General features: G+C 40.8%; 1 protein-coding gene and 1 long non-coding RNA gene across 4 annotated transcripts in view; both read right to left on the bottom strand.

The window, feature by feature from the left end:
- Positions 1-102: 102 nt before the first annotated feature.
- The window catches only part of LOC136433378 (neural cell adhesion molecule 1-like), a 34261-nt gene continuing 13276 nt past the window's right edge, over positions 103-21087 (bottom strand). The window contains exons 3-21 of one of the 3 annotated variants that reach the window (XM_066425527.1): positions 17647-17798; positions 17305-17458; positions 16534-16671; positions 15357-15497; positions 14970-15120; positions 14711-14856; positions 14218-14354; positions 13179-13329; positions 11930-12114; positions 11640-11736; positions 10843-11025; positions 10285-10410; positions 7087-7211; positions 6444-6609; positions 5406-5426; positions 4699-4915; positions 4247-4348; positions 3063-3347; positions 103-2550 (exon numbers count right to left, since the gene is read on the bottom strand). In XM_066425527.1, the coding sequence (XP_066281624.1) occupies positions 2478-2550; positions 3063-3347; positions 4247-4348; positions 4699-4915; positions 5406-5426; positions 6444-6609; positions 7087-7211; positions 10285-10410; positions 10843-11025; positions 11640-11736; positions 11930-12114; positions 13179-13329; positions 14218-14354; positions 14711-14856; positions 14970-15120; positions 15357-15497; positions 16534-16671; positions 17305-17458; positions 17647-17798 (2750 nt within the window). In that variant the 3' untranslated portion in view covers positions 103-2477. The remainder of the gene's footprint in view (positions 2551-3062; positions 3348-4246; positions 4349-4698; positions 4916-5405; positions 5427-6443; positions 6610-7086; positions 7212-10284; positions 10411-10842; positions 11026-11639; positions 11737-11929; positions 12115-13178; positions 13330-14217; positions 14355-14710; positions 14857-14969; positions 15121-15356; positions 15498-16533; positions 16672-17304; positions 17459-17646; positions 17799-21087) is intronic. The other 2 variants (XM_066425528.1, XM_066425529.1) reach the window with 2 other exon arrangements.
- On the bottom strand, positions 17799-20762 carry LOC136433384 (uncharacterized). The gene is made up of 2 exons (XR_010755629.1): positions 20242-20762; positions 17799-18495 (listed from the first exon to the last, which is right to left on the bottom strand). It is a non-coding gene; the product is annotated as an uncharacterized lncRNA (long non-coding RNA).

Genomic DNA, 21087 nt, shown 5'->3' with positions numbered 1-21087 from the left:
CGGTATTGTGTCATGTTTCACATGTTTGTGTAAACAGGTGCATTTTTAAATCTAAATAAAACAGAAAATAAAAAGGAAAATGCCTCTGGTCAAAACCAGTCCTACATGTCACACTTTATTGTCAAACAACAAACATCTAGATACAGTCTTTAAAAATAGTCAAAGGCCGCTTTGGTCTGAAGAAAGACTCATACAACTCTAGAAAGTGAATTTAATATGACTATCCATGTTCAGAGTAACACTGTGCTCTAGATACACGTTTGTGTACACATTTAAATGTATTTGAGTGATACTACTACTTCTATACAACAGGAAATTTTATTCATCATTCAAGAACACAATGATACAATCATTGAATAAAAGTGTGCAAGAAGTAAACATGGTAACAAACAATAACAAAAATAGACTACTCCAAATATACATATAACAGGCTATTACAGTTCAAAACATGTCCTTAGACTTCTGTGCTACACTAGTTCAGTCTGAATGAAAGAAGTGAACAGAGCCCTGCAAAAGAAAGTAATTGGGTTTATGGTAACCATAATGTAACTTAGTTTTTCTTTATTACAATAAACATTGGCACTGAAAAACTTAGCTCCACTCCTATCATAAAATGCAACAAATAAGTGCTCACTAAAGAGAACAAAGAGTACTAAATGGCAAGCATCGAAATACAGATAAAAGGGGATACATCTGCAACACAACAGTACCCGTGATATTTGCCGGCTCAAGGGCAAGACAGGCATCGATGTACCAGCACCAACAAACCTCACAGCACTTGTCATCAACAGGAGATTCACAAGGAAGGAATCACAGCACGAGATACATCTACAAATGCTGACTCAGCCAGTCAGAAGATTTGCACTTGTGGCCAGCAGTTAAGATTCTAGGCATACTAATTTGCTTTCTTTGTTTTCAGAAAATGTGTAACAATATGGTAGACGTTTGCATGTAGATGGGTCCATTCCCTACGAGCATGGGTGCATCACATGAGGTAGACATGCTTGTGTTTGAGTTTAGTGCTGTAAGACTACAGGTATCCATTTGCTTTTAAGATGGGGTAGTCCTGCTCTGCAACAAAAGTTGACTAGAAGAAATTAAGTACAGGGTTGCAACAGGAAACAAAATCATAAGGAAAATGAAAGTATAGTAGCAGAGTAGGAATATCTTGAAATTGTTTTTGTTTAGAAACAGCATGGACCTTTGTAATGCACCCATGCTTGGTTGAAACAGCTTTGCACCAAGCCACCATGCTACCGACACTTCATCCTTGCCATGTATCCAGGACACGGCTACTGGCTATATTTGCGAGTCGAACCCCATCAAACTACACGTGAACAATAAAGAAGAGGTGACCCTGGTGCAGGAACACAGGAACAATGTACATCTTTCCCCACGCCTCTACAACATCCTATTACTCTGCACGAGCTGGAGCTTCCTTGCATACTGATGCTTTCATCAAGAAGCTATTCTCCATTGCTATAGCTGCATTGCACGATCCAATCCTATTGCAACAGCTGGCAAGATCTACTGCAATTTGCACAATGACCTGTTGGACTATTAGTAAGGAGAACTGTTTTACTGATCGATAATTCCCTCCAGTGTTCCAGTTGATGGTGGAGATATATCTTCATTAAGGGAAGTTTGCATGACCCTAATTGGAGCAATTGGAAAGTACCTCCTGTTGTACATATAAAGGTCCAATATCAGTTGTCAATCAAGCATGACATAGAGAAGTGATCCATAGGATCAGTGCAGGCTTGTCTTCACAGTTGCAGTGGTTAAGTATCGTTAGGTCATAATGACTAAGGTTGGAACATTTGCTCAATTCATGCCTGTCTACTGGAAATATAACAATACTCTTGGATAGCTTGTTTCACAAAACATCTCTAGCTAAAACTAGTAAAATTACTGTAGAACTGAGAAGTAGACTGTAGCCCCAACTGTATTCATCCCTGGGGTCTGATCCTTACTTCTATGGAAATGACGTTGACTGCCTTCACAATGTTCGAATGTTTGCCTCGGTGGAAAAACTCTCAGAATTTTGCCGTTTTTTTTAACAAAAAGTTTGCAATTCCAAATTGTTCTCATCTGATTTTTAAAAGAACATAAAGCTATAATGTGTCCTTAGTGACATCTGGTTTCAGTGATAACTTTGCCACATTGATTTCAGGACAAACAATGACAGAATGTCTTTGCTAAAACTGTTCCCAACATAAAATTTCTGATCTTTGCTTTGTCAGATACATACATAGTCCATTTCAACTATCCCTATGAATGTAGAATTCTGTCAGTACTGTATGGACTTGGCAGCAGTTCGTTTTAAAGCAACACTAACAATGGGCAGCTACATGCCACCTACCATGCTATATTTTTCACCTGGAATGCAACATCAACTCTACTGTATTAAATAGTCATAATCTTGTAGTGGGATGTGTGTGTAGTGCAGAGTGACCTTGTCAAACATGAGGTGGGGATTAGGCTAGAGCCTCTTTATCATCTCCTGTGCTCTCTTGCAGCTTGACCTCCTCAGGGTTGACTTCTTTTGTCCTAGAATAAAGCACACACAAAAAAGGTTACTACACAGTTATCACATTAATGTTGATGACAGTGTGGGAAGGGAAGCATGGTCTCTAGAAAGCTGCATTTCTTTTCATGTTCAAAGTTATCACAGGAAAGTAAGTACAGGTTGCAACTGTTTCAAATAGAGCCCCAGTTAGGGGGTTATTGAGGCTAGAAATTCAGTCATGCTGGACATACATGTAGAATGACAGAAAAAGGTAGTCAAAGACATCCTGTAAAACAAAAGAAACATTCAGACATACTGTAGGAAAACAGAGAAACATGAAGGTACAGAAAATCTGAGAACTAAAACAGAATAGAGGAGTGTAACTGTAAGAAAAAAGGGTGGATGAGGCAGGTCTTCAGTGATGCAGCCATCAAAAGAATAACGAATCCTTGGAATGATGAAACACAGAAAAGTTTCCACACAACTGAGGAAACAAGACACAGACAGGTTCCTGATGTACACAGAAGACAGTTGGGAGACAAGCTGGACATACTCTTGTTCAGGAGCAGGAGAGGGTTCAGGTTCAGGAGCAGAAGGAGCTTCAGAGTTCTCAGGCGCATCGGGCTGTGCAACAGAGCTCTCTGTGAAGGGGTCCGAGGGGTTGCCAGGGTTCTCCCCTCCCCCCGGGGCATTCTCATCGGCTCCAGGGTTATCATTTTCCTCCTCCCCTCCTGGGTTCTGAGTGCCCCCCTCAGATTCACCCAAATCTTGAGCAGGGTTATCGCCAGTGGGAGGGGGTGCCTCCGCCTCTGTGAGAGGCTGATCTTCCTTGTCCTTCCTATACAAACAAGACGCACCAGACCAGTGCAGAAACAGGTTGAGGAAGGGTCGCAGCAGTTAGACGGTAAAAGAGAAATGCAGTGGATCATATCAAGCAGTCGGCAGTTCCTCCAGCATGCGAGGTCAAGGTTTCAAAGAGGAACAACATCCCATTGGACATTGTGCTTGTGATATGAGAGGAACAGAAGAGTCAAGTACACAGATACAGGTGCTATAGGTTTACGTGCCAAGTAAAAACCTGGACAGCTTCCATGCAAGTCGTTGCTTGTACATACGACAGATACTATGCAGAAATCTGTCACACACACATGCAGTCAGTCAATAAAATGCACCAATATTAAAATAATACTTTCTGCACAAACTATGATACTATGTCCATGCATTGCTAACACTTAGCCAAGATGTGTTTGCAATCAAGATCAAGGTTAATATCAGTGAGTTACAATCTGTGGTAATGGTATGTTTTTTTTTTTCAATTCTAATGACAGCATCAATAGTAGTGATATTCATAACAATCTAAAGGAATGCAAGTGTTAAGTCGTCAGTTGCAAAATCTAAGACTGTAGAAAATCATATCCAACGGGGAACCCCCAAATATTCTAATAGTTAGCGTCTAGTAGTAACAGGCAAGTTACAATGTATACACAACCTTGACCCACACAAAGACACCAAACATAACACATACAAATCGTTGTAAAATGGGAGTACATGTGCAAAGTTAAAAAAACACCAACATCTATCAGCAGTTTTACATTGTAAGCAAAGGAAGGTAGAGACTGTTAGGTATAGTCATATTCAACTTGGGTGGTTCGAACTGGAGGTCCACACTTCTCAAGAACATACAGGACTGGAGAGGAAGGACAGCTTGGAAGAAAAGATATGATTTACTACACGTACAAGCTTGTCTGGCTGGGCGGCTTGTCCATCAGCGGTTTGTCTGCACCATCCTTCTCTATCTTCAGTGACTCAATAACCTCATCATCCTGCAATTCCTCTTTCCTGTAAGAACCAACACAACCGCAGCTGACAAACCTACTCACAACAATCGTCTTAGTAGCGCTCATATTCATATTTGTTACTTGGCAATTCTGAAAAGGGAGTAGAGGTCTTGATACGACATTTTACATGATCACCACATTAAAGTGCCATCCAACCATACACATGACACTGGTATGCAGAATATCTCGTATATGTCAACACCATTCTGTGTCCATTCAATACTTAACAACACAACATACATGTCCTGAGATGTGATGAAGGAAATCACAAGTTGGCTTCTTGAGGGCAATCCACAATACCCAGCAAGGACGTATGAGAAGTGAAGGTAAGTTTGCTGAGACTCTACTCACTTGTACGTGGCCGTGCCCTCCTCTGCGTCTGCGGCCTTGCCTCCCGGAGGAGCCTTCCCGCACAGATTGACGCACACAAACATGGTCAGGCCGCACTGGTTGGTGAAGTAACAGGCCACATCAATGACGATCAGCAAGATGATGAGCACCACGATCACCACGGCAACAATACCCCCTGTGCCCAGTCCTCCCTCACTGGCTCGCCTGCTGATGACACCTACAGGGGAGGCAGGAACGGGACACATTCAAACAACAGTTATGGCAGAACACATGTAAGACCAGGGGAGGAGCAGGTGGCGTGTAGATTAGCAGAAGTCACTGACGGGTACAGCACTCATGCCTGACACTGTTAAGTGGGAGTGATTTGTTTGGATATTTGAACGCTGATTCTGAGTCTTGTGATTGCTTAGTTCATGCAGTTCATGCAAGCGAGGGTCAGAAGAGCAGATTTAGACTAGACAAATTTAGAACTGGTAATGCAATAATTTTTCCCAGCATAAGTAGTATAAGCACATTGCAGCAGTAGAAGTAGTATAAGAAAATTGCACCATGCATCTGTAATTCGTTTGAATAAGCGTCAGAATCATTATCTGAAAATTGGATTGGCAACGTCTTGACTGTAGTTGTTTTGTTTTTTTTACAAGAAATTTATTGACTTTAGAATTTTGTTTTGCCGACGATTTAGTTTCAGAATAAGTCCCCCTTACCTGGCTTTTCTGTTGCTTCCGCTGGAAAGAAGAAAACAGAAAAACAAAAATCAAGACAGGAAAAAAAACCTTAACCCAAGGAATGGTGCTGGCACCAGGTGACCTTTATAAACAAATCATAATGCACCAGGCAAGTGCAAATCCCACAATAAGCCACACAATTAAGACACCTTATTTCACTACTGAATCTTTTGAAATGTCCATTTGAACATGTTGAGATGGTGACTGATCATTACTAAGTCTCTTCACAGCTCAGTTCAGATATTTCATCCACAGCTTTTGGAGGTATGGTGGGGTTTTGGATTAATTTTGAACAGTAAATTTCAGGTACAATATAGTATTAGAACTACAACATTTAGGTTACTTTGACTGAAGATTTTGCTGGAAATGAGATTTTGTGATCAACTTGGGCATAATGGACAGTCAAAAATGTACCTTCATCAGTACATGTATAAACTGGGAATGTAACAGGTCTTATTCCCCCTTTTTTTCATTCTAAAGAAAGCCTTATTTGCAAACATATGAAATTCATGTGCCCCACTACAATTTGTAAATCAATGGACTAACAGAATGGCCTTCTCTTTTTATAGCCTCCCACAAACATAGAATAAAAACTCAACATAGCAATTAAAAAAATCAAAGCAATGAACATAGGATGGCAGCAAAATCAGAAATAAGCTTCAAACAGTTCCAGCCAAGCCAACTACATACCACATACTTGCAAGTGGAAAACAGGGAAATTATAACGGTGAAAAATCAGGTTAGTACCGGTAATTGTGGTCATAAAATGTCCACAGCCATTACTTTGAAAAAATGATTGGAAGATGCCAATGAGTCATCTCTTCCTACGCAGCTTAAGCATATGGCAGGTAGAACTATGGTGCAATGAGAACTTTTTCTCTTTTTTCATCAGACTGTAAGAAAGTCAATCAATCAAAAAAGCACTTTGTTCTGTACCATGAAAAAGCCAACTTGGTTCCGAAAAGATATCACTTCTTTTTATACCCAAAGTAATAAAACTATGTCCTGTTTCCTTACGTTCTCCAGTCCTGAACTGAATGGTGGCCTCCGCGCTCTCTCCCTTATCGTTGGAGGCAGTGAGCTGAACCTCGTAGGTTGTTTGGGGAGACAGGCCGGTGATGATGTAGGACTGCTTGCCAGTTTCAGTCACCGTGACAGTCTCAAAGTCACCGTCTGAGTCCAGCTGAAACATCATTCATATCAATAAGAGCACTTCAAAATGGTTCCCAGTGCATAGAGCTTTCGTCCAGTCATAATTCTTAATAAACTAAAATCAAGGCCATAAATAGCATTATGGAAAATTCAATTAAACTGGGTGACATCTTCATTCTCTAATTGACCTACAGAAATAGCCTGACCAATAAAATCGCAGAGAGCCATCAGTGTATGATTCACAAGTCAGAAGAGGGCCAATTGACAATTAGTCCTAGTCTAATTGATGGCTGTGGTCGATAAAAGCACTTTGTAATGATGACCTCAACACTCCGTAATGCACCCTACTTCCTTCCTTCAGACCCTTATAGTGCCTGTTTCAGTAGCAGGGTATATTTTTTACAGGGAGGGGTTGCTAGCCCTTTCCATTTAAAGTGCTTGAGGAATCTCCTTGAACATGGGACCCCCCATTTTATGTCCCTTCCAAAAGATGATGTTCCCTACTTACCGGCCTGTATTTGATGGTGTACTGGGTAAGGGCCGAGCCTCCTGTGTTGGGAGCCTGCCATTTCAAGGTGTACTGAGTAGAATCATCAGCGGAGTTGTTCACAATTGCAGGCTTGTAGGGTACACCTGAGGACACAAGTGAGTCCCACGGTTAATAAGATCAGAGGTTTATCATTCTAATGCCCGCAGCCTTGATACAATCTGACAACCACTAATAAAGCTCTAGAGCCAGCCAGGGATGCCTCTGAACCCACTTAGACCGGGACAAGACAGGTCTGTTTGATTTGGGTTCTTTGGTTTCAAAGGGCAATGGTGGGCGCGTATTTAGGTTTGGAGCTTGCATTCACACCAAAAACAAGTTTCTTGGCATTCCAACAAATGGTCAATGTCAGCACTTGAGGATGACACGTGCCACTTAAAGAACTCAGTTTTTGGTAAAACAAGAAGCCACACTGGACTTGATTAGTCTAGAGAACCTGTCTAGACCAAAGTAACCCATCCCAGTCCAAATGGGGTCTTCTTGTGAAAATATAGCATGGGAAGCTAGCTGGATCATCGCAGTAGCCACAACTTATTGCAGCCATATTACAAAATGTAAGCATAAAAGCACAACATTTGGCACGTATTACATTTAAACATGAATGCTCCATGTGTGGTCTCAAATCCAGATAAAATTTCAGCATTGCCTGTATCTCCATCATCCCCACATCTTTTGTTTGAATTTCTTCCCAAAATCCACATAGCCCGAGGACAAACAGAGCTTGAAATTTCCTCAAACTGTCATGTTCATGTACCTGAAAGCTCCTCATAGCTTTACAATTGTTCTTATAGTCGTGAGTATTAGTTTTAAAATCCTTTATTCAATGTCATGTACATGTATCCTTACATTTTGTTAACATCTATTGCATTTCTACACATAATCACCATAGGTCGACCAAAGAAGCCAGAGAGCGAGTCGGGTACCCAGGTGTGTCATGAGATAGCTCCCTTGGCACCACGGATGACATATTTATTTCCACAAATTTTCCATGTCACTCAATGTTCATGTATAATACCAAATGCATCAGACAATTGAACGATTAGGATTGGCAGACGACTGGCTCCTCTTCTACTTTTTTTTATAGCTCAGGGCATAATTAACAGTACCTGGCTCATCATATATTCATGACTGAAAAATCATTTGGCAGAAACATTCCACGATAACAGTTTCCAGCCCAGTCCCACGTAGAGTTAATATGGTCTCCGAAGATTCATACCATTAGTCGGTATTCCCTGGGTATATATATTACCTGCCTGTGTAATCTAATAAGTAATCTACTGCAAGAGGCCAGGAGCTTCAATTCAATTACTGTGCAAGGAGTCCCAGATCTGTCTGCTGTAGGACGGATAAGTAAGAGATCACGGATGTAACCAAGTCTGGTTTCTGTAACATCATGCTCTGCAGGAGGGGACATTTCCAGTGTCTAATTTATGAAGCAAACTGAAGAAGAGTACTGTCTCAGACTGAGGGTCTTCAAATCCATTAAGACAACTGTAAAAACATACGACACAATGGAAACAATTTCCTTCTCAAGGTGAACTGGGAAACAGTCACCACTGATTCTTTTGTTTGCACCTATCTGCAGATTTGCTCCACATGTATGTGGCATTCATGACATATCTTGCAATAGCAGACTAAATATCAGTGAGACATGTTATATGTCATGTGCTTTCTGGGGTGTGTTATAAAATGTCCCTTTGGTTCATCAGGCTGGACTTTCCTCTCTACATCTTTGACAGCCAATAGCATACTGCATCATCGTACAGTGATAGACAATGTCTTTTCATTGAATATATTACACTTCTGATAAATGTGATTGTCATGTGATAACAGTGTCATATTGCAGCATATTTCATATTGCTGCCATTTTCTTTGGTCTTTCTCCATAAATCTTTATCAGCTCTTACTGCTCATGGCATAATTTGATCCACTTGATCTTGACAGTTCCTAATGAAGTGTGCAAATCTCCATGTCATTTCACTGATGGATTAACCACTGTACTCGTGGAGTTCATGCATGAGTCAAAAACAGAACGCACTAGATTGACGTATGTGTACTTGCAAGGCATCTTTCTCTCCACTTTTTGCTTTTGTCTTAATTTTTTGCTACATTGATGGTATTTTAAAAGCCCTAAAGAGGGAACCATGATCTTATTATTCTTTGCAAGAGAGGATATAACACTGTCATTGTGCCAAGTTCCCTTGGCACACATCCATAACTCAGTTTGATATGATTTGCCTTCCCACTGCTTCAATAACAATCAGGAGCTCCAGTAATAGGTCTGCTGAAAACAACCATCACATGATTAAATACTGACATGAAACACCACACCTACGCTTCATGCAAAACAAAACCTTTCACAAACTAATTGCTTCATGCACCAGCCACAGTTCACAACATTTACTACATATCCAATGATTAACCAAAGAGTGGAAGGGAAGAAACAGAACTTACGTGCTGCCCCGTTCAGAAGACAGGAAGAACAGGGCAAATGTGACAAAGCACAGAAACCAACCAAGGAAGAAAAAAAAGAACAAAACAAAACAAGGTCAGATCAAGTCAAAACACGACACACATCGTGGGCGGTGGATGAATTTGGACCCGATACAAAAACATGCACCTTCTCAAACTGTGAATTCAAACAAACGAATGCAATAGTTTCCCTCTATGTTACCCTACCAAGTTAACCTGCTATACAAATACATGCACCCACTGCAATCATGACTCTTCCTTTAACTTTTCAGTGCAAGAACTTGATGTCAAGCAATTAGTAACGTGTGGTGAAGATAGATTATAGCTCTACTTGGGTTAAGAGACTTGTTTTCCATTTCTGAAAACATCCTCCATAAAGCCCTAGACATTCTTTCCACAAAATGATTTATGTTGCTTGAAGTTATGCCACGGTGACTGCAATACACATTGCCTGTTTGGTAGGACGAGTGCTCAGGAATGAAGAAAATCAATTTACAACCTTCTTGACCCGTAACAGCTACAAAGAAGATACCACAATGCATCATACTGAAGTTCATAAGTCTTCTATGCCTGCTAAACAAAACACTAAAACACAATTCCTGCTATGTCTGGTGGTGGAAAACAGATATTCTTCATTTCAGAAAGAAGACATTTCTCTGACTTGCCGTTACATCAAACTTTACTTACGTATTTCCTTAGTCGTGATGAGGAGTGGCGGATCTGACGGATCACTGGATCCAACATCGTTGACAGCAACCACATTAAACTTGTAGGGGGTTTCAGGTTTAAGTCCCGGGATCTCAACGGTACCAGCTTTTGGGAAAGAATTCAAGGCACGTTAGTACAAGATGCAGCGAAAAATGAATTTGAAGTTGGAATCTCTTCTGGGACAGCCACATGGCATGACCATGACCTTCCCATCATATCATGCTTAAGGGAAGATCTTTATCTTGTGGGAAGATCTGGTTCCCGTAATCTAGTCCAAAGGGTATCAGATGTGAAGAGATTATAATCTAATTATCACCATTAATATGTATGAAATATATAAATGGCATTACTAATCAAGGTAATAACCTTGTAATTGCCCTTAATATGTATCATCAACTTAACTATGAACTCGATCTCAAGCACACAGCATTAATACACTTTGAAGAGTGTGTCTCCTCTTTTACAGCATTAACACAGGTCTAAGAGTGTGTCTTCTCTTTCACTACACAGCGGTATTGATTTTTTGAGAGTTCCTACCTGGTGAAATGGTTGTGAAGTTCTTGGTGACAGCAGTTGAGTTGTCACCAGTAACCACAGTGTACTGGATGATGTACTTCGTGACAGGGACTCCGCCATCGCTCATGGGGGCATCAAACGCCAGCTTGACAGATGTGGGCGTCTGCTCACCGGTCCTGACGTTGCTAGGGGGCTCAGGGGCAACTGGTCGGGGAGATAAGTGGAATTCATCCATCACTTCACTTGGATGTGAACTAGTCCCTCGCATTTATTGATTGAAAGTCAGGATCGTTTCAATGGCTACAATATGGGATTTTAGTTACCAACACTCCAGCTGAATTGAGCTACAAGGAAGTCCTAAACTGTGGATATGTATGGCAAATTCAACCTACATAAATAATCCTGCTATCACTGTCCTTTAATCAAAAGCATTCAGAAATTACTGCAAGTTCAGGAAACATCCCCAAGAATACCTTCAGCTAGTAATAACTGTCACATTGTGCTGACTAAAACACTTGAATACTTTGCAGGATGTTCCACATGCTGAGATGAAGAAAACTGACAATTTCAACAGTCGAGAGTGGCCTTGAAATTTTGATTGATGCTGATGACAAACGGTAAAGGGGTCACTTTTACCCATTAACGACATGGCGAAGATTTATGGAAGGACCGAAGGACCCTAGTGGCGGAATGCCAAATATGGAGTAACCATGTAGACCATCTGAGTCATGTTGACTCGACTTCTGTGCTACTTAGAGGGACACGGAGAACACAGTTTTCCTGCCTGTCCAGGATGTCTGAAGGATCTGTGTCCTGACCTGCTTCCTTGAGGAGCACCTCCCTGTTGGCTGTTCCCAGGCTGTTGGAAGCCGTGCAGTTGTACATTCCAAAGGATCCGTCGTCGGTGGGGGTAACCTGTGGTGTGGTGCAACAATTTGTCACTTTTACAGTAAATGTGTCACAGCTAAGAAACCTGATCCAACTCATACACGGCATGTTTTTATATCAGACTTCCAGGAATGAGGCAGATTAGCACGACATTCCTAATGTCAACGTGACAGACATTTGCACCCTACAGATACTGAAGTGATAAGTGGTGACCACATACCTGTAATGTGCTACCAGAGGCAGACGCGAAGACAGCATAGCTGGTTCCCTCCTGGATGTCATTGTTGTTGAGGGACCATTTGATGTCTGGCGCAGGGTTGCTGGTGAAACTGCAGGTCAGGTTGACAGGGTTGCCCACCCATGTGGCCGCAACAGCTGGGGTGGAGTCATCCACCTTGGGCTTGACTGGAAGGCAGACAAGTTTATCAGTCAGACATCAGCATGTGCTGATGGGGCCATTGAAAAATAGCTGAACCTATCATATGAGCTATGAAATTTCACACTGTTAGTGTCGCCCACCGAGCCACTTTGGCTAATCTGTGTGCCAAAAACACACCACGAATTTTGTGCAACATCTGCACATTGACATCCACCAAGAGCCGTTAATTTTTTTTTTTCATTAGGACTCCTCCATGTTCATATGAAAGTTTAAAGCATCTCTTCCCGGAAGATTTCTAGTAGTTTCTTAACCTTTCTGTATAAAATATCTTAGAAGGATATCTTTAATTGTGCAACATTGCTGCAGCTCTGTACAAACCAATTAACTGTGTTTACAAAAAAAACATTATCCATATTCAGGAGAAGCCAGTGAAGGGTGACATGACAGCAGCCTTCATCAAAGCATGTCATGCCAACTGAAGAGAAAACACAAGTGCGGCAGTGCTCTGAACATGTCAGTGAAAGCAGACTACCCGTCTAATCAGGCCGTATTAGGAAAAACAATAACTCCACTTCTATCATAATTTGATCAAAAGCCAGACACAGAATTGATTCACTGATCCTTGATTGAAATCCTGTGATTGCCAGAACTATATAAAGCCTGCTATCTAAGTAATGCATGTGAGTCACCCTCATGAATAATCACCAGCGCAATGGTCAGTTAGAGCAAAAATATGTTAGCATTTACCATCTAGACTCTATGACAACTACAAGACATGACCTAGAAGACAAAGATTTTTGCTTGATATAGCAACCAGTTTCTCATCAATAACACATAGACATCACCAGCACAATGGTCAGTTAACTTATGGCAAAAAGATGTTAGCATTTAAGATCTATGACCCTGAAAGAAAGAGATTTTGTTTGATACAGCAACCGGTTTCTCAACAAGAAAACATTGAAGTCTAAAATATGTTAGCATTTACCACCTATGACAAGTGCAAGACCAAACCTAGAAGACAAAGATTTTGATTGATACAGCAAGCAGTCTCTCATCAAGAAAACATTGAAGCCTACTAAACTATACTCACACTGTACGTCCAAGTTCAGGGTCTTCTGGTCCGTGCCCCCCAGGTTTGTGGCTATACAGGTGAAGCTGCCCCTGTCGTTGTAGGTGACCTGGCTGATGGTGAGGATGGTCTCCCCAGTGAGGGGGTATGTGCTCACTGTGAACCGTGGGTCCTATGGGGGAGAAATGTTCACGTCAGGGACACGTTCAGGATGTGAAGACATCAGGATTTCAAATTTATAGTACATTTCAAATTCATAGTATATTTCTACATCTTAGTTAACTGCACATTCTTATATTTACGGGTATGCATTTTGTATGTTTGTTTGTTTCTTTGTTTGAACCTTTGTTTATTTATGATAAGCTCAAATCGGCACGCAGGCCGCTTTTCATTGATGTCATGAGGGAAGAGGTAAGGGTCAGATACAATATAACAGAGACAACTAGCAGAGGTGTATTGTCTCCCCCTCCATTTCTTAAATTTTCATGAAGAAATGAAGAAAATGTATTCAGCCTAGATTTGAAAAACACTTATAGTTATACTGATGATTATCATTTGTTCCAAATAGACCTAAAAAAGAAGGAAAATGATCCTTAAATGAAATCCTTGAGACAAGGCTTTCAAAGTCTCCAAAATCAGCCTTCAGTGACTTGGGCAGGTGATTTGTCTGACTGGGTAAGAGTACAGTCGTGACATGAATCATGAAGAAAGCAAACTGCTCACTGAAGAAGTATGTCTTCAACTTGGCTATAAACAAACTATACTAATGACCACCAGGGTTTTCAGTGTAGGAGGCATTTTAATGCAGTGAAACCACATGGCGAGTGCCGCAGGTGCGAATGTGAGGGCTGCAGGCGCAGGTATTGTAGAAGGGCCTGGGGGCGTCCCTTCTGAAAATTTTGAAATCCATAACCCTCAGAAACCCTATTTCCTTCATTTCGAGGACCATTTTTACCTTTTTTTGTTACAAAACAGAAAATCCCCCCCTATGCTGGTCGAAATACAACTGTGTTGTCGAGAACCCTGAGTTCAACTTGTACAGAATTGGTACGATGCTTACCGATCCGTCTACCATGTCTCCACCACCCTTCTTCCACTGCAGCATCGGTGTGGGGTCTCCTGTAGCCGCGCAGCGCAGGTCCACAGACTGGCCCTCGGGGGTGCTGGTGTCCTGGGGGTCAATGATGCTGGGGGGAACTGGAGAGTCAAGAACAATGGTTACACATCATACACAACTTGATGAAATAACTGCACAATGACTTGCAAATATATTACATTAAGTTTCTACTGGTATAGAGTCAAGGAATGAGAAGCTACCACACGTGCATAAAGTAGGTTTCTGTGGAGCACACACACTGCCTACTGCCTTTAGTAGAAGTCTGGAGGAATATGACACCGCTACGCTTCCTTCTTCTCTCTCTCTCTCACTCTCTGGACATGCATTCACCAATAACAAAATATTTCCATCTTTTACTGCTAGCTAACTGCGTCTAACCCAAATCTTTCATCTTAGTTCACCGACTGTAGCTACAAATGTCCACCAGAAGTCCTACCATATACGAAGACGTTGGCTGCTGCCTCTGCCGTTCCTGCACCGTTGGAGGCCTGGCAGATGTACTTCCCCTCATCTGCCTTAGTCAGGGCAGTGATGGTCAGGGTCATCTTATCAAACACTCCATTTTGCTGGGAGAACACAAACCTGCAAGGGCAGAGTCATGCATTTCACTTAAAGATTGAACGTCTTGTGCGGTGATGATGAAATATTCAACGTTGAGGGATAAAGCTGAGTTGACGAGAAGTAATGAAACTTGCCTCTCAGCCGTCAGTTCATTACTCGGGTCGGTGGAATCGCGGAACCAGGAGTAGGTGGGGTCAGGGTCGCCTGTAGCCTGACACAGCAAGGTCACATCGCGGCCGACAGTGCCGTTGGAACTGGAGGGGCTGGTCACCAGGGTGGGGGGGACTGCAGGGAGAAGAAGGGCTGTTAGCACTATCAGGACATGAGGAAACTGATTATCATTCAACTAATGGAAAACGTTCACTGGTTTGAAAAATCTACTGTACGCCTTTTCTTCAGAACAATGCTTCCAGACAGCATACAAAAAGAAAATTTTCCCACAGAAAGCACAGACAGTACAAACTTGACGGTAATATATAGCAGACTCAACCATAGGAGGAGATCTTTTACTGCTAAAATACCTTGCACATCCAGGAGGATCTGCAGTTCGTCATACTGGCCGTTAGTCGTCTGGGAAGCTTCGCAGGTATAGGTGTCCTCGTCATCAAGTGTCACATTCGCAATCTGTAGGGAGTTGGTATCAAGGTCCTTCTGGAATCGACCTTTAGAAAGACAAGCAGCGGATGTAGACCATACCACACAAATGTAAATCAAATAGTCAAAACAAAACTTTGTGTGTTTCTTACCATAAACAATGTAGCTCTGACTAAGAGAACTGCTGGTCTCAGCAGATCTCAACAATGTGAATTCAATATAGACTGCTACCCTGCATACACCCTCACATACACTACAATAGTATTGTTATGGATATCAAACTGTGCAGGATTGGAGCACTGATCAGTAATATAGCTACTATATACTACCAAGGCTACAACAACATTCTTACAGTTAGGATTAACAACTGCCAAAAAATATTTCATTTCACATCAATTTTCCTTGTAAAGGTGATAAAAATTAGAAATTTAAGAAAATTTCAAGTAAGGGCAGACTAGTACAAGACAAATTAATGTTTTTCTTAAAAAACATGTTCAGAAATGAACCTTTTCATGTTTTCTACTTTCATGTAAACAAACTATGTATTTCCCCTAAAACATCACTCTTAGCCACATGCTTTTCTAAATTTACTTGTCTGAACTGTTAACAGTTTGCACTGTCTGATGGCATCACATGAATGACCGACTTTCAACAACATCTACCTCAAATTCTTGTTTCAGTGTTTACACTCCCCCTAGAAACCACAACTAATGGGCTGACAGGGATCTCTGTGACACGAACAAGGCCACTCAGGTCACACACACAAAGGGCTGATCTTACAAACTGGGCATAAAACATGTAGAATGTAAACCACAAGGTAGAGTGGAGGAGGTATAAAACCTAGCTGAAAGTGAATAAAACCCATCTCCACCATCACAACATCCGTTACAAAATGCCAGTTCCTATTACAACATGCCAGTTCTTTTCGTTACAACCAGCAGCCCCCACAATGACCTTTTGTTCTCTGCTTGTCTTCCCAAGCTAAGTGTGTTTCAGTACAGAAATGCCATGCATTTTTCCAAGGTCTCCATGACTGTCATGTCTCAATGCATGTTACCCCTAGCTTTGACAAGTTTATCTTTACCACCACCACCACCAACATACCTCCATTGGCAATGAAATCTCCGTTTCTGTACCAGTTGATTTCAGGCACTGGCTCACCGGCTGCCTGACACACAAGGTTTGCTACCTCTCCAACAGTGGCGGTCTGGGTGGGATTGGGGTCAACGAATGAAATGGCCTCTGAAAAAAAAAAGGCAATTCTTTGATACTGGGAATATGTACACATATACTGCTATGTAACAGCGGTTCAGTTCACTCTTCTTTTTTTTTTCCTTTTCCGCCTTGATGAGCTAGGCACTACCGCTGCAACTGAAAACCATTAATACATAAACATGACGGTGTGCTTACCTAAAAACCTTAATAAATTCCAACTACCGTAAAATTCCTATTTACGTACGCACCCCACCTAACGTACGCACCCCTTAAGGATTACTGAGAAAATGTTTCTGTGAAGAAAATATCAAACAATTTAAATATATGTATTATTTATTCTTTATTACTGATTGATTGTGTGGTAGCATTACACACTTCATTTGCATGAAGATGTACTGTACTCTCATGCTGATATGCGATTTTTCCGAGGAAGAACCCCTCCTAACATACGCACCCCGACTTTGGCGTCGGCCTGGAGCACCTGCTTGCCACTTGAAAAGTTTAAAAAGTGCGTATGTAAATAGGGATTTTACGGTAAAGTCTTTTTCAAAGATGCCAGTAGACAACAAGATTAACAACAGATACCCCAACATAAATCATCCAACTTTGAAGAACATTGATCATATTATCCTTGTCAGCTAAGAAAAGAACATAACCTACCGAAGATTATTAGCTTGATGGTTGCCTCCAGGTCTTGGGTGGATCCATCATCGTTTGTGCCGGTTGCTCGGCAGTAGTATATCCCAGCGTTGTCTCTCTGGATGTTACTGAACTTCAGCCTGATGGAGTTACCTCTGGCCTGCACATGCACATCCTGTTGTACAGTGGTATAGGATATGTAATAGCTAAGGTTAAAAGTTGCACAATGCTTAAAAGTTAGAACATGTTAAAATGACAAAAATACATTTTTCTCTTGTCTTGACTTTTTTTTACAACAATATCAGGATTCATTAAAAAAAAATGGTCAGAACGAAAATAATGTCTAGCAGTTGATTTACTGACCTGGCTGGTATCATCCGTAATCTGGTTCTGGTCTGGGTCGAACCATGCCAGTCCAGTGACACTTCCTGTTGCTGAACAAGTGAAGAGGCTGCCTTCCGTCACAGCCTTGACTTGGTCTCCGTCAGGACTCACCGACAGACTAGACTGGCAAGCTGAAACGACAAGTTTATGAATTTATACATATTGCTAAGTGTTATAGACACATGCAGTTGTTCTTGAAATGAGCGGGTGAACATCACAAAGTTTCATGTTCAAGAAAACTACCATGACTTCCAGGTCACGTACGAGAAGGGAAACAGCTTGTCATTTGTTCCTTCCATCCATTGCATGAGAAACAGTTTGGTACTGTTTGGTACTCTTTATATGCTCACACAATTATTGACTTTCCGAAAAATATCATATCTGGCAGTCAAATAATACAAAAATACAAATCTAGAAGGTCACATTCATACCAAAAGAAGTGTTTGTGGACAACAGTTGTGCACCTTTGCCAACCAACCATCTGCCATCCCTAGTGGTACCATACAGGGATTGAGGGAACAAAACATACAGAAAATCTACATAATGGGCTGAAAAAACATTTAGGCCTTCATCACAGCAGGACATGATAGATACTTTTTTTAAGTGCACAGGATGCATCTTTGTGAGTGATTTAGTCCCATGTGTTACAAAACTTGGGTTGGTGTGACTAATCCGTTAGCTGGGTTACACAGCTACATGTTCCTTTGATCAGCCTTTGTGCATCCAAAATCTCAGCAGTGACTGCAGTTGATAATAGGTGTGTTGGACAGGGTGCCATGTTGCTGGGCACCCAGACCCATTTCTGGATAGCAAGATTACTGTGATTATCTTCGCCGAGGAACTCGGAGTAGATTATGTTTTTGGTTGAGTCGGCTGTTGTGTGGGTCTGTATGTATGTCAAGAGTATAACTCGGGAAACCTTTGATGGATCTTCATGATATTTGGTAGGTGTGTAGTGGTTGTGCAAAGGAAGGTCAAGTTCAAAAATCGTTCACCTGGCGTTTTCCAACAATACTGCAGCGGACTTTTAATTTTTCTGTGTTTGTATGTATGCAAAGAAAGTGACGGAAACGTTGATGGATCTCAATGATTTTTGGTAGTTTGGAAGAGATTGTGGGAACGGAGGTCAAGTTTAAAAATGATTTATTTGGCGCTTTCCTACAGAACTGCAGCAGGCTTTGTGTGTGTGAGAGTTTGTATGTCGCCAGCATAACTCGAGGAGCTATTGGCGGTTGTGCATGATATTTCGTGTATAGGTAGTGATGTCAAAGAGGAAGGTCAAGTTCGATAATGGGCCTCCTAGCAGGTATTTGAGGTACTGCAGCGGAGCTTCAACGTTTGAGGCCAAATTTTCTGGAGGTGTCAGGTTCATGAATTTGTGGTAGTATTTAGCTTCTGGGACGGCAAGTGAGTGGTGGGAATTAAGGCCCCCTAGCTGCTTGTTTGGAACTGCAGTTGGCGTTTTTGTTAATACATTTGGAGACGAATAACTCCAGCAGGGATTGACGGATTATCATAATTTATGGCATGTGGATAGTTTCGGTGATGCTTTTTATAACTGAATACTTGTCATGCAAATAAGACGATAATTTGCATAATAAATGAGGAAAGTTAATAAATTCGCCGAAATCTTGTAGTCAAATTTCATACAAGTGCTATGGTAACGATTTTTAAGTGGTGTACAGCTCTTGGGGCAGGGAGTAAGTGATGTAAGTTTAGACCCCCTAGTGGCTTGCTTAGAACTGCAGTGGGCTTTTTTTATGTTACCTTTGGAGGCGAATAACTCGGGTAGGGTTTGATGAATTTGTATTGTTTTGGACAGGTAGGTTATTGAGGTAATGATTAACAAATAAAGACGTATGAAATTCATAATATAAATGAAATTATTGTATTTATTCATAGCTACACCTATAATTTATATTATGATATTATGATATTATGATATCATGATATCATGATATCATGATATCATGATATTATGATATTATGATATCATGATATCATGATATTATGATATTATATTATTATGATATTATTATGATATTACGATATTACGATAATGATATTATGATATTATGATATTATGATATTATGATATCATGATATGATATTATGATATTATGATATTATGATATTATGATATTTATGATATTTATGAATTTCATGAATTTCACCAAAACTGCACCACTGCTAGATGCGGAAAAGTCACATGTACATGTACAAAGATTTATTCTATTCATATATATTGACTGTACCATTTCATCATCACTTTCAACTTACAACACTGCAATATCGAACCTTTGTAGCCCATATAATATCAACATACTCATATTTTTTCATGACCAGTTATAACATATACATTTGTATCAGCACACTATACACATATACTAGTCCTGTACCACCAAATGATTTTTAACCCCATCTAGACTGGACTCATTCGCCCCATCATAACTTCCAAATGGTATGGTGCATGATCAAATTTGCATGGGGTGATAAGCACGTAAATATCAATCAATCTCTATAATAAGCCTTGATTATTTGGCGAAGATAATGTGTTCGTGGAACTCTAGTTACTGTTTGTTTCAGGAGTTAACACTTTAGTTCACTTGGCCTTTTTTACACAAAGACCTGAGCAGGCCTCGAAATTAACTTTTTTCCCTACTGTCCCAGCATTGTCCCGAAAATAAATTTCAATTGTCCCGAAATGAGGATGGACCGTCCCAACCCTATTCTCGGGAAGTATGTACTACAACAACAATAAAGCTCAGAGTACAGTACAGTATTGTGTGTAAGATAATTGTCAATTGACAAATTCAAAATCAACTCAAATTCAAACTTGTCTTGTCATTCTTTTTATTAGACAACAACAACAAAGACAGACCAAATATTCTTTCTTTCTGTCTTGCTGTACCATATGAAGTAACACGTGGAAGATGGGAAGAATAAAATGTATATTGTATTGATAGTACTGCAGATGTACAGGGACCACTGGATTATTTTTCTACTGTTCCAAAAATATCCCAAAGTGATTTTTCAGTTGTCCCGGCCTAAATTTTAGTGGCCCCGGGACATAGGGACATAGTTAAGTTCGAGCCCTGCTGAGCTACTAAAATAGCTTTAAAATGTCAAGATGCGGGTGTTTCTAAAAGATTTGCTTTTTCCCTGTCATCCGGTGACATGCAATTAAGTAACTGTGTCAAAGTCAAGACCAAAGTTTCCTGTTTTATACATGTAACATACTGTATTAGATATACGAGACTTGAATGGAAATGTTTTGGCTAATTAGTTGTACCATGCCTTCTTGCCAACTCTAAGGAATAGTTCAGGGTTTTGCCATTTTAGTTTGGCATGGAAATATACCTATTTTTTGGCTAATTAGCTGTACCATGCCTTCCTGTCAACTCTAGGGAGTAGTTCAGG

Source organism: Branchiostoma lanceolatum, chromosome 4 (assembly GCF_035083965.1).
Source record: "Branchiostoma lanceolatum isolate klBraLanc5 chromosome 4, klBraLanc5.hap2, whole genome shotgun sequence".
In the NCBI taxonomy this organism is placed as follows: domain Eukaryota; kingdom Metazoa; phylum Chordata; class Leptocardii; order Amphioxiformes; family Branchiostomatidae; genus Branchiostoma; species Branchiostoma lanceolatum.
Note: the sequence above shows the minus strand (reverse complement) of the source record. Positions and strands in the feature narration are given on the sequence as shown.